The 15077-nt window shown below is 36.1% G+C and overlaps 1 protein-coding gene across 1 annotated transcript in view; it reads right to left on the minus strand.

The window, feature by feature from the left end:
- The window catches only part of PLXDC2 (plexin domain containing 2), a 451667-nt gene that overhangs the window by 120983 nt on the left and 315607 nt on the right, over positions 1-15077 (minus strand). The window contains exons 5-6 of the mRNA XM_014539380.1: positions 9439-9561; positions 292-410 (exon numbers count right to left, since the gene is read on the minus strand). Coding sequence (XP_014394866.1) covers positions 292-410; positions 9439-9561 — 242 coding nt within the window. The remainder of the gene's footprint in view (positions 1-291; positions 411-9438; positions 9562-15077) is intronic.

The following is a 15077-nucleotide window of genomic DNA, read 5'->3' on the forward strand; positions in this document are numbered from 1 at the left end:
TCTTAGAGTTATTTTATTATAATATTACTAGAATATAATTATTCAATAAATTTATAAAATTAATGGATTATAATGCCAGTGATATAAGAATATTTTAAAAAACAACAAAGAATTAACAATCAGTACTACCCAGTAGATTAAAAACTTTTTTTAAATCAAGGTAAAGAAACCAAGAGGTGAGAAAATTATTTGAGTTTCATTACTATAAAGTGTCTCTTTCTTGACATTTGAAGGAAAGAATAGATAGAGGTCAAAGTCAAGGGTGAAATAAATTTTCTATACATTACTTACTTCTTTGTAGCCAAATATGATGCGCCCATCTATGAGGAGGGTTGCCTGGAATGTGAAGCTTCCCAGGTTGTAATTATCCTGGAGATGTACGTGGTCCCATTGGACAACAAGTGCTGTGCCTGGAAACCCCATCGGAACAGAAGAAACACAATGAGAAAAGCATATCAATCGATTCTGGGCGGAGCCTTCACAAAAAAATATGGATCTAGCCTTCAAATCTAGTAGTTGTGCTACTTAAGTTTTATATGGTTAATGGAATTCTGTAATTGAAATAGCATTTGGCATACGGTGAGCTTTTAGAACATGCTAAAATCATGACATAGATACATTTGGTCCTGAAGACAATGATTAAAACCAGTTTGATGATATTAGAGATGACGATGAAGACACTGATGATATCTAAATTGAATTCAAAATTTCTGAGTATTATTCTGAGTATGACAGTTTGGATTTTGGCCATCACCTGTTAAGAAGACTAAAACTTCAGCATGAATGCAATTTGCTAAGGCATACTGATTTATTTTCATTATTTTTAAAGTATTCATTATATCCCTTTAAGTAAAATGTTAACACTTCATTATTTTGCTTTAATGGAACTGAAGGGTAAAAGACCACAATATCTGCTGTTAAAACAAAAAGAGAGAATGAATAAAAGAAATGTTTTCCAGTTTTAAAAAATTAGCATTTGAAATATTGTTAAAGAATTGGGTATTCTCTAAATATTTGGTAAAATCTAACCTCATACTGAGGTTAATATTGAGCCCAGTATGAGGGGATTTTGCCTTAGGAAGTTCATTAGTGTTAATGGGTATTGTCTGCTTAAATTTCCATGAGCCACTTTCAAAATGCAGCCCAAGTGATTTGAATGAATTTCGAATACATTGACAAATGCTGAGAGAGAAAGGAACACATTCAGGAAAGCTAGAATTGCTTATTATAAAAGACCCGAAAATGGCTCTTCCAGACTTAGAATTATACTCTTCCATGCTGAAGAAATTCCTTTAACCTGAATGGAAATATTCTTCTTTGATTCATAATGCCTGCAGTTCTGTCTTTGTTGTATTGCCTTGAGAAGGCTGCAAGGTAGCTTAAAGGTCCCCAGGCTCAGATTTCTGAAGCCTCCATGAAGTACACTGGGAAAAATCTTTAGTGCTATATATCATGTTCTAATGAGATAATCTACCAGTGTTTACGATAAAACTATTAACATGGAATATAAATTGAAACACGGTTTAAAAGGCACCAATGAGAATTCATATATTTGTTTTAACGGACATTGTTTTTTCCATATTTTTTTTTTAAGAAAACAAATGAGCAGCTAATATTTTTGCTTAGCTCTAAGTATTGGATTTTCTGTTTGGTTAAAAAATCATTTTGTCAAAAAATGTTTTACAGAAAATGAAACTCACAGAACTAAAAGAGCAAAACCAGTCTTCCAGGTCCATAAATATCTGATTAAAAAGGAAAAAGTCAAGATTGTATGACAGAGAGCTTCTGGGTTGGTGAGGATGTGGAGGTGCTGGGAGAGTCATGCCCAGAGAGGGCATGGACGCTCCACACCCCTTCCCACATACCTTACCCCATGCATTTCTTCCCTCTGACTGTTCCCTCGCCAGTTGCTGCACCAGATGACCCATGTAGAACAGAACACTGTCTTTACTTGCTTTTGAGTATAATTTAGCCTGAGAGCTTTTGACCAAGATGGCAACATAGGAGGCTCCTGAATTTCCTTCCTCCAATCGACACCCTAACTGTTGTGGATGAAAAGGGGCCACATGCTAACCTGACTGACTAGGTCTGGGTGGCAGCCTGGCAAGTTCAGAGACCTGAAGCAACCACAAAGGATGGTCTGAAATGAAAAAACTTAAAACTAAAAGTAGTTTATGGTGGGTAGTCATGTCCTAGGCCAGTATCTTCCCTGACAAAGGTCAATCTTTACCTAACTGAGCCTGTCCATTGTCTTTTTATATCTATGATAACATATATTGTTGGAATATCAAAGTAATTTTCCTTTTTCCCCTCAAAGCACAGGCACCACTCTGCAGAGAGCACAAATCCCCTCATTATTATTGAGTTAATTGTTGACTGTTGACTGTCCTGCACCCACCTAAGTAAAAGAAGTATGTGTCTATCATTTTACTTTTTATCAAACCCAGAATTTCCCCACTTTACTTTCTCCTAACTCCCTAATCTATCACTAATGGATTTCATGTAACCCACTTACATCTCCTCTTGTTAAAAATATATATATATATATTTCATTGATTTTAGAGAGAAGAAGGAAGAAGGATTGAGAGATAGAAATATCAATAAGAGAGAAACATCATTCGGCTGCCTCCTGCACGCCCGCCACTGGGGATTGAGCCCAAATTGGGCATGTGCCCTGACCGGGAATTGAACTGTGACCTCCTGGTTCATGGGCCGATGCTCAACCACTGAGTCACATCACCCAGGTTATGTCACCTCTTTTGATTGTAATGTATAAAACAAGGTGAAAACTGCCATTCTCCAGAGCATTATCTCAATCCGTTGAGATTCTGCCTCTCGGCATTTGCCAACAACTTGGTTGAAATAAACTCAAAAAAATTCTTCATAGGTTTGAATGTTTCTTACGTTGACATTACATAGCTACACGCAAAGCAATTTCCTCTGAGAGAAATCCAGAAACTAGCTGAGTGACTGCTATGCATCGGGTGACCGAAAAAATATCTACATTGAAACTGCACATCGATCAGACCGTCAAACCTCAGAGGGAAGGGAAGGGAGGGAGGGGGCAAGGGGGAAGGATCAACCAAAGGACTTGTATGCATGCATATAAGCATAACCAATGGACACAGACACCAGGGGGGTGAGGGCATGAGTGGGGGGGGGGATAATTTGGGGGGATAAGGAAACATATGTAATACCTTAATCAATAAAGAAAAAAATTATACAAAAATATTTTTAAAAAGAAACTGCACATATGTAGGTATTGACTATGATCCTCTCTAGAGCCCAACGGAGCCAGGAGGCAGTTCCCCTGCCTTCCCCCTTTGGCTCATACAACCCTAAAACAAGGTCACCAGCACCTCCCTGGAGGAGCTTACACACAAGTCTGGCACCCAGTTCTGTGGAATCACCTGCGGGACAGGCCCCCAGATTGCTAGCTGTGATAGACAATGGGCTGTGCATTCCTGAGTTCCACAGGCTTATAGCAGACAGGCTCATCTTTGTGCGCTTGCCATGGCCATGCCCTCCACCCCTGAGGATTCAGCAGAGGGGGAGCAGGCAAAAATGCCCATCCCCCAGTATTTTCATTTAAGAGATGTGACGACATATTTTATAAGCTGTTGCATGAGAGTCCAGCATCTAAGTAGCATTCATCTAATGCTTCACCTTCTCCCTGCAGCTCACTCCAACAGTAAAACCAAGTTGCCAGTATTTATCTCAAAGGAGCTCTGTCTATGTGGAGTGCCCCAAATTTTATGGCTGCCATCGAGGTTTGGGCACCTAAAATAAACCGCCTTGCTCTGATAGCCAACAGGGCTTGCATCTACAAGTCAAAGATTAGACTGCAGTGATGGCGAACCTATGACACCCGTGTCAGAGGTGACACGTGAACTCATTTATTTGGTTGATTTTTCTTTGTTAAATGGCATTTAAATATATAAAATAAATATCAAAAATATAAGTCTTTGTTTTACTATGGTTGCAAATATCAAAAAATTTCTATATGTGACACGGCACCAGAGTTAAGTTAGGGTTTTTCAAAATGCTGACACGCCGAGCTCAAAAGGTTCTCCATCACTGGATTAGAGCAAACAAAGAAGTTTCAAAATGGTGCAGAGGCACTCCCAGGATTAAACTTCCAGACACAGTGCAGAGAGAGCAGGCAAAAATGCCTGTCCCCCAGTTTCTCCCTGGAAGGGGTTTGACTGCAGACTTCCCCAGCTGCTGCCTGAGAGTAGCAACAAATCAGCTTGCATCTAGGTGCTGACTGATCTCCCCTTTAGGACACAGATGGGTCTTAGAACACTCTCAGCTACTGGAACAAAGATGATGTCTTAGACAACCACCAGGGTTTGAGAGGCAACCAGGAGCTTCAGCCTGCCTGATTGATGAGAGTCAACTCCTACACAAGACCCCTCTGACAAGAATGGAAGAGGTGGCTATTTTATCTAATGTGCAGAAACCAACACAGAGCCAAGAAATATGAATAAACAAGGAAATATGTTTCAAATAAAAGAACAAGATCTCCAGAGACAGATGTTAATGAAATGGAGGTAAATGATTTACCCAAATGAGTTCAAAATAAGTCATAAAGATGAACACCGAGGTCAGAAGAGCAATGCATGAGCACAGTGAGAATTTCAGCCAAAGACAGAAAAAGTATTAAAAACTATTAAAGAGAAATCATATATCTGAAGTATATAACTGATCTGAAAATTTTAATAGAGGGGTTCAGCCGTAGGCGACATTAAGTAGAAGACAGGACCGATGCTCTTGAAGACAGGGCAGTGGAATTCATCCAATCAGAGGAGCAAAAAGGAAAACGAATGAAAGGAGTGATGATAGGCTAAGGGACATGTAGGACATTATCAAGTGGACCAATATTTACATTCTAGGGATCTCAGAAAGATAAAGGAGAGAGAAAGGGGCAGAAATCTTATTCAAAGAAATAGTGGCTGAAAAATTTCCCTTCCTGGGAACAAAAACAGATATCCAGATCTAGGGGGCCCCCAAATACCAAACAAGATGAATCAAAAGAGACTCACATGGAAACATTATAATTAAATGATCAGAGTTTAAAGACAAAGAAAGAAACCTAAAAGCAGCAAAGGAAAGCAATCTGTTTCTTAGAAGGGAATCTGCATGAGGCTATCATTGGATTTTTCAGTAGAAACCTTGCAGGCCAGAGGGAATGGGATGAGATAGTCAAAGGGCCAACCAAGAGCATTCTATCAGGCAAAGCTGACCTTCGGAATTAAAGGAGAGATAAAGAGTTTGCCAGACAAAGAAAAGCTGAAGGAGTTCATCACCACTAGACCAGACTCATAGGAAACGTTAAAGGGAGTTCTTTGAGTTGAAATAAAATCATGCTGATTAGTAAAAGGAATTATATGAAACCATAAAACTCAATGATAAAGGTAAATATGTAGTTAAATTCAGAATACTCCAATATTGTGATGATGGCAGGTAAAGCACATATAACTCTAGTGTAAAGGTTAAAAGGCAAAAGTATTAAAAATAACCATAACTAAATTAATTTGTTAATGGATATACAATATAAAAATGTGTAAATTGTCATATCGAAAACAAAATGTAGTGGAGGATATAAAAATGTAGAGCTTTTAAATGTATCAAGCTTCTGATCATTAGCAAGAATTGTGCTTTATAATTTGCTATTCAATTATTTTCCTAGTAAAGGGTTTATTTTTGTAACCTTTCTAATTTTTCTGCATTAATATCCTGTGACTCAGACTTTTGTATTCATCCAGGCTACCTGTAACATTTAGAAACATTGTCTCATTTTTATTTATTTACTTATTTATATATCTATTTTATTTTTTCCATCACCATTTATCCCCCCCCCATCATGCTCTCTTCCAACTCCACCCCGCTACAATCGCCACACTGTTGCCCATGTCCATGAGTTAGTTCTCTCTCTCTTTTTTTATTCCTTTTTTTGCTCAATACCTCCCCCAACAGTCCTTCCTCCTTCTCCTCCCCCAACAGAGCTGTCTGCCTTCTCTCTCTACCTGAGTTTGTCCTGCTATCTCTATTAGTCTGTCTCTATTTTACTTGGTGGTTCAGTTTGTTCATTAAATTTCACATTTGAGTGAAATCATATGGTACTTGTCTTTCTCTGACCGGCTTATTTCATTTAGCATAATGTTCTCCAGGTTCTCATTTTTAAAATCCAGTCATTTAAAACTTACAGAAATACTAACTTAGAAGTTTTCTAAATTGCTGCTGTCTCCTCTAGAAAATTTTTGCTTTCTTAAAATGTTGAGTTTTCCATCCTTAAGCATTCTTTCAATGATCCTGACCAATTAAAGTTGGAAATATTTCAGTAAGTTGCTATTGTACAAAAGGACTTTGTGAAGAGTCTATAATATTAAAACGTGGTTCATTCATTTATTGAAACAAAAGCGATTACTCAGCTTCCATTGTCATAATGTAGAAACTCAATCTCTCCACTGGCCATTACACAGAAGATATTTCAATAAAGTAAAATACATTAATTCTTTAGTATTACTGCTTTTATTATTCTCAGGATTAAAAACTCATCTTACATATTTAATTTTTTTCATTTATTTATCCATTGAATAATAATTATGAAAGACTTACTGATTTATTGTGCCAGGTATTTAAGATAAAATGACTTCTTATAGTCACAGTCCTTGTTTCAAATAATTTAGTGTTCAGTTGGAGTACCATATATTAATTTGTAAAAATCACTGAAATAACAGTAAAATTAAAACATTAAGAGCTGTGTAGGTACATGGTGTATGAGAGAGTATCTGGGTGGAGAGAGTTACTTTATTACTTTGATGCTAATGAAATAAAAACTTGGTCATCAGAATCCTATGCCTATGAGTGAATATCCTCAACTGTACCTAGTAAGTGACAGAGCTTGGAAAATAATCAACTTTCATCAATCATTTCCTGATTACTAAGGTGATTCTCTTCGGTAGGTCATGCAATAAGCTTCAGGTAAGTTTCTGGTGATAGTTTTGCCTCACGTATACTTACAATCTACTTGTACATTCTTGAGCTTTAGCACCTCATAAAATTTTTCAAAGAGGAAAAATAAAGTATATGACAATTACTAAAATAATAAGGGGAAATTATTATTATGGCTAACATTCAGAGTTATTAATATTAGAACACATTTTGTTGTTATTCAAATTGTTTGAAATGCAGTTCTCAAAATATATTTCTAACTATGTTTAGTTTCCTTCTTCCTTTGATATTTTGACCTCTAAAAGGCTTCATCATCATTTGGCTTTTAGCACAATGATCACATTTCCCCCAAACAACTGCACCATTTTGTGTGTACTACCAACTAGTGAATTTCTTCCTTGATCATTAAGACAAGTGTAAAAATAGCTTTGTTCACACCAAATATTTCCATTATTTTAAAAGATAATATTTTTATTTGAACAAATAAATACTATCTTTATATTATAGAGTGGCTGGAAATGTATATCTTATACACAATTAATTAATTAATTTGAATTTATTTTTATAGTTAACATACTATATTATGTTAGTTTCAGGTATACAACAAAGTGATTCAACATTTATATACCTTACAAAGTGATTACCACAATTAGTCCAGTAATCATCCCTCATTGTACAATATTACGGACTCTACACCCTATGCTATAATTTACATGCCGATGACATAATAAAACTGGAAGTTTGTACTTCCATCTTTTATTAACTTTCCAAGCAGACTGCTGTTTTCCTATTTTCTCTACTAAAGTTAGAGCCTTCAATAAGATATAGAGATGAAAATTCATTTCTGTCTTCAGGATCTTAAATTTTTACTTAGATTTGAATTTTGTGACATAGTATAGATTTTCTTTGACTATTTTATACTAGAGGCCTGGTCCATGAAATTTGTGCAAGGGTAGGGTCCCTAGGCCTGGCTGGCAATCAGGGCCAATTGGGGCCTTCTGGCTGCCGGCCAGAGCCTCCCTTCCCTGGCTGCCAGCTGGGACCTCCCTTCTCCAGCTGCCAGCTGCTGGTAGGGGCCTCCCTTCCTCGGCTGCCTGCTGCCAGCCAGGGCCTTCCTTCATTCTGCACTGCCCCCTGGTGGTCAGCACACATCATAGCTAGCGATCTGTCTCCCGGTCAAACTTCCATGGGGAAAATTTGCATATTAAAAATAAATATTACAGATAAATTATTGTCAGTATTCTATATAATAAAAGATTAATATTAATATTCAAATTGACTAAACAGCAGAACAACCAGTTGCTATGATGTGCACTGACCACCAGGGGGCAGATGCTCAACACAGGAGCTGCCCCCTGGTGGTCAGTGTGCTCCCACAGGGGGAGTGCCGTTCAGCCAGAAGCTGGGCTCACAAGTGCAGAGGCAGTGGCAGGAGCCTCTCCTGCCTCCGTGGCAGTGCTAAGCCATCAGTTAAACATCCCCTGAAAGCTCCCCGACTGCAAAAGGGCACAGGCCAGGCTGAGGGACCCGCCCCCCCTCTGCCTCCCAAGTGCACGAATGTCATGCACCGGGCCTCTAGGACATTATAAACCTTAAAAGGCTCTATTTCATATTTTAAAGTTAGGAAAAGTGGATTTTCTTTCTTTTTCTTTTAATTTTTTTTTATTGATTTTAGACAGAGAGGAAGAGAGAGGGAGAGAGAAAGAAATATCAATGTGAGAGAGAAACATTAATCTGCTGCCTCTTGCATGCCTCCTACTACCTGGACATGTGCCCTGACTGGGAATGAACTGGCATGGGACAATGCTCAACCAATGGAGCCACATTGGCCTGGGCAGAAAAACTAGATTTTCTTACATGTATTTTAACTACCCACTACCCTATATTTTTTAAAGGCGTGTTCATCTTATGGTAATAAAGTTCTTAAGTTTTGAAAATTTAATATCAATGTATTATGACACTTGCCTCTACTTGAGGATCAGAACAAATTATCCTTATTTAGTTTTTCTAATAGCAGGGGCTTACTGAAAATAGCATCAAATGTACTTGCTTGGTTTAACAACTCATTTATTATAGTGTCTAATATGTCTTACTAAACATTTGTTGAACAATTGAATAAATGAGTAAAATGAGTGGAATTTAACTATATATTTACTCTGCATATTAAATGTCATGGTATAACTTTGTCATCTTAGGGTATTTACACTGAGCAGTTTATAAATCAATCTATCAAAAACTAAGCAAAATACTCCAAGTTACATAAACATTAATATAAAGTTGATGGTCAGCATTTAAAAGTATGCATTCATGATGAAGGCTTGGGGTGGGGGTGGGGGGCAGGCTAGAAGGGACCAATTTGGGGGAGGGGAGAAAGGGAACAATGTAATACTTTCAACAATAAAGATTTAATTAAAAAAAGAAGAGCCCAAAAAATAAAAGTATGCATTCAGTAAAAAAAAAAATAGGCTAATCAATACATACCATTATCAAAATATCTGACTGTTGAATTTCTGGAGACACTGGGATCAAAATTTGCCATTAAAGGTGCTATGTACTGTGTGGCTGTCAGCATTCGATGTACAACTTCTCCAGTGTATATGAAACCTATAATTAGAAAAGTAGGAAACATGTTAAGAAAAAGTCCAGATACAATTTTAATTAAAATAGCTCCAACTCAGTTGCAGTATTATTTTGAAAATAAAATATCATAGCAGCTAAAAAAAAAAGGAATAAAATTAATGTCTGCTCAACAATAGTTGGGTCTGGATTAAGTAACACATTTGCGTAGGATTTGATAGCACCCTGCAGACCATCAAATCAAAAATCTATATTATGAACAACTGTAATTGTGGACAAAATGACTATTATCTGGAAGAGATTATCAGGCTGAAAAGATTAGTATAGTACTATCAGTAATTCCAGCACTCAATCTGCCGTTATTAATCCCTTGTTATTTTAGCACTAGCCAAACATGTGAATCTTTTTTACAAGTGAATGTACTTTCATGATGTTTAATTTTATTTTCTTAAACTGCAATTTCAGCTAAGGACATTTCAGAAGCTACACATACATGTCTTCATATATATTTTTATATCTTTCTCCATTACTAAAATGGAGAAAATGTGTCAGACCTCTTTTTCAAAGTTGAAGGGAAGCTAAACACCCATGAAAAAACTGGCACATTTCTCAGGTTACTCAAGTCTTTGTAATTCTAGCACCTCATCAAAAAGATAAAGATTATATGTTTGCAGATAAGATGGTGAAAACACTGATATTGCACAAGGCCTCTTTGCTTATCAGTGGCGGCCTATGCTAGCAGTTGGATAATGAGAGGAAATTTACTATGGAGAACTTCCTCTTGAATTAAATTTCAATAGCTCTGATGTTACAACCTTACCCACTTTCAATTATTCACACTTGGTTTATTTACTTTGTGGATTACCCATGACCAATTGCTAATCCTGTACTAGTTTCTTGCCTCCAAGTCTTAGGTCTAAAGGGAGAGTCAGCTCCTCAAAATGATAACTCATTTTGACATTAAGCTAAGGAATGCACAATTAAGAACATATATGCAAATGGGCACACACATGTGCGAACACACACACACACACACACACACACTATTACAAAATAAAATCCAGAGCAAGTTATTTGTGAAAAGGCAGTTGTAGTGTTTAGGCAATCATAAGCTAACTAGATATCTGGGGCTACTGCAGATCATGTTTTAATTTTCACAAAAATTGATAAAACAAGCAAGATTTAAAAAACATAAAATTGGGTAGGATTTAAACTTCTAGAAGTGTTCAAACTTTTGTCATCTCACTTCATGATCCAAATAAAGCTTTCATTGTATATTGTGATTTTATTGTTTCAAATTATAAACTGGAATTATTGGAGAATTAAATCTGTCGTTACTGACTTTGAAGTTCATCTGTCTTTCTAGCAGTGTCTCCTTTACTTCTTTTTTAATTTTTATTAAAGGCATATTTTAATTCTGACTATTTACCTTAAACACATATTTTAATTAGGAAAGTCTTAACATGCTATGCCGCCTTCTTGGTTTTTCCATATTTTAATTCTGACTATTTACCTTAAACACATATTTTAATTAGGAAAGTCTTAACATGTATTTTAATTGTTGATTACATCTTGTTTCTTATTTGATAAGTAATAGCTCTCAAAATAAATTTCCTATGCCTTGAGGAGAATTTTGTCCATTTGCAATTTTGCACAGCTCAAATGTACTAAAGATGTTACATAAAGTGATGCAGCCATTACTTTTACTTTATTTCCCTGTAGATTTTCAGAGACACACTTGAAGTTCAAAGCCCAATATCACATCCTTAACATTATATAGATGAAGAGTAACTATTTTTTCAAGGTCTATGATTTATTTTTTCTCTGATCCTCACCAACATGCCTTTGTAATTTCACCATTAAAATGGATAGAAAAACTCTAAAAGTCTGATAGTTTATGGAAAAAAATTAAATTATACTCTGCAAATGTTCTTTCAGGGACAGTAGCTCTGGATAGTTATTTCTCTACTCTATGTTCTCCAGGTACTATTAGAAGAAATTTTGCTTGATTTGAAGAGTAAAGAATGCAGTAACTCAAGGAGTAAGGTGATTTTAAATCAATACAAAATTCATTCTCCAAAACAACTCTAAGAAAAGCATCAGCAATTCCTAAAAACAGGGTTGCAAAATGCACACCCATCGATGATTTCAGATGCTCCATTCTTACTGTTAGTTTCTAAAATCATATATATATTTGTCACTGAATGTTCCTACACAGACTTGGCAAAAAGTTATTCTCCACCTTCTATACACCCAGTTTCAAATCATGGGAATCATTAACTGTTGCTTCTTTCATCAGGAAAAAGTTTTCCAGAATGAAAATTAAATTGTTCCCAAAGAACAAAGTAAAAATATAAAAGATTTTGTTAGTATGTAAAAGCTCCTAAATTTCAAAGATGAAGTCTTAAATTGTTCCCAAAGAACCAAGTAAAAATATAAAAGATTTTGTTAGTATGTAAAAGCAATAATTATAATCCTTGATTCTTCTATTATGTAAAATTAAAATAAATAACAATCAGGTGGTGCAACTACTATTAACAAGAAACAACTGCTATAACCACTAGCACATCTGCTACCACCATTACTGCCACCACCACCAAGAGTAATGTGAGCAACAATCCAAGGAGGCAAGTACCCCACCACTCCACAAAACGAATTTAATTCTGCTAATTCATGTTCCTCAGACATATTGAAATCTACTTCTTTTAATATGTTAGGTTACTTCTTAGTGACCAAGAGATAAGATGTTTGACTGCACTGATGGGCTCAGTACTTATATCCCCAGGTTTTAAAATGTCATTTCAGCAGTGGTTATAACTGAGTGGGCAGAAACCTTAGCAGTGGTTCTCAACCTTGGCTGCACATTAGAATCACCTGGGAATCTTTTTAAAATCCTGATTTCTGGGCCTCATCCTCCGGAAATTCTGTTTCTTTGTTACTAATGTTGTGGCCCCACCCCATAACAAAGAAACAGAATTTCCGGAGGATGAGGCCCAGAAATCAGGATTTTAAAAAGATTCCCAGGTGATTCTCATGTGCAGCCAAGGTTGAGAACCACTGCCTTACAGGCACTGAGAGCAGGGAAATGTAACTAGGTGTTGAATAAGAACCAGCTTCGCAAATTAAGTCCTTTAATGCAATAAATCTGTTCTAAAGCTTCAAAGGCCCCACAGCACTCGTTTAGACAACCTGGTAGTTAAATAATCATCTACTTTACAAGATGCCCTCCCCCCACCCTGGAATTTCAGGTACCCACCTGGCACCATAAATATCTGGGAGTGTCCTCAAAAAATTAAAAATGGAACTTCCTATGACCCTGTGAGTCCACTTTTGGGTATATATTCAAAGAAACCCAAAACACTAATTTGAAAGAACATATGCACCCCTATGCTCATTGCAGTATTATTTACATTTACCTCTTTTTTTCTCTCTCTCTTTTTCTTTTTCTTTTTTCTTTAGCTGTCCTGGGCATGTGCCTCGTAGTACAGAAAAAAAAAATATTTCATTCATTTTGGTCTTTCACATCTTGAGGTAATTTAGGCAAACTATTTTTATTTTAGGTGTGTGTTTTTCAGACTTGGTTGTAATCATTTGAAGGGCTAATCACAGATCTTCTTTGCTCACTATATGCTTCTAGTTTAAACAGTACTCGTTTATCCAGTCATAAGTTTTGCAGAAAAATGGTTATTATCCAGATAACATGGTACCCAGATGATACCTCCATTTGAAAGATCCAAATAAGAGAAGCAAATTTGTTTTGCATTTTTGAATTTCAAATGATAGCTAACACACTGAATTTCCATTTGTCTTTACTAGTAAACCTAGGGTCAAATGTTAAGTTCAGCTGTAATCACAGCTTTGCTCTTGTACCTGGAAGGCTCTCCATGGGCTGCTTTCTGTAGAAGCTCTTCAGTCACTTGAATAATCTAGTTTTAAACCTGCAAGCCTTATCAAGTCATTTGAGGATTCTGTCATTGTAAGTTCTGACATGAATAAACCCTCCCCAGTAATTATGTATTTATCAACTTCAATTATGTATTTATTAACCACAAGTACTATTGTGATAAGTGTGAAATTAACAATTATCTTCTCTATGTTGGCCTTTACCAATTATATTTCATGTATTCTCTTCACTGTATCCTTATAATAACTTTGGAAACAATATTATTATTATTATTTCCCTTTATTAAATGAGGCATATAATAAATTTGGCTAATTTGCTCAAAGCCAAATGGCTAGAATTGGTTTATAATTCCAAATTGTATGACCTCTTTACAATATATTTTAGAATTCATTATGTTTCCAGAACTATATGCTCTCCTCACTGGATTTCACATTTAAACAAGGAGTATGAGGAGGAAAAGATCTGTTCTCTGTCAAAAGTCCAGCACCTACACCGCAGAGCAAAGTTGTAGTCACCTCAAATCCTGCTACTTTTATTATATTACTTCATCCTCTGTTCTTTTAATTGGCAAACTGTATAAATAGGTTGAAATTAGCTTTCTTTTTTGCAGTCTACCAAATGACTCAAACTGGTAGGTCAATGACACATAAGTATAGACTTTATTTAATGGTCCAGGCACATTATTTCTTAGACATGTGACTACTAGTAAGTTCTTGACCTCTCTGTGCCTCAGTTCCCTAACTGTTAAAATAGAGTAGTAATGGCACGAATATCATTGAGTTGTGATGGTTGAACGAGTTGATATATTAAAAGCACTTTCAAACAGGGCTTAAAATAAAATTTGCTGAAAATAACCAATCCATTAAATCATCTCCAATTTTTACCTGGAGGTCTTCTCTGTCTAATGTATACCAGTTGATTGACTTGCACTAAGATGTCTATATGACTTCAAAGTCATGTTTCAGACCCAGATGGTACAATATATGTTTCTTTGCATTATTGCAGTTTGGGTTAAGGCACACCACTGACCTAACTGCAAGCCAACAGGTAATAGAACACCTTAATGCCCGCGTTCTTCGTTTGCTATGCCTTTCCTTACATTCTGATGGAACAAACACCTTGTAAAAATATTAACCTCCTATTAGTTGTAAATGGTTGTTTCATTTAATTGGAAGTGTCATAATAATAAAGAAAGCATGAAGTGGCTATAATTGCCTGTGAAACTTTAACATATAAAGAGCTACATAAAATATTCTACTTCATCATCGTTCAGTTGATATTTTTGATCCTAGAGGAAAGGTTGGAGCTGATGGGTGTGCCTGTAGGGCACTGAGCATTTATAGTTAAGTGCTATTTTTAGAGTGCAAATGACAGTGGTGTATGTCACCGGTGCCACCTTCAGGACACGTGTACTGTGACCCTTACACATTAATCGAATAGATCTGAAATTTATGGCCGTTCATCCATAAGGATTTACAAAATAGGGTTTTCATACTGATCCTTAATTAACCTTGTATATGATCTGTTTCATTTCTATTCATGAAGATTTGAGTTATTCAACTTGCATTTTACAGAAATGCCATTTTATGAATCACAATATATTCTCACATGCTATATACTACCCCCTTCCAGACAAACA

The sequence above is a fragment of the Myotis brandtii genome, unplaced genomic scaffold, assembly GCF_000412655.1.
Source record: "Myotis brandtii unplaced genomic scaffold, ASM41265v1 scaffold215, whole genome shotgun sequence".
Lineage (NCBI taxonomy): Eukaryota > Metazoa > Chordata > Mammalia > Chiroptera > Vespertilionidae > Myotis > Myotis brandtii.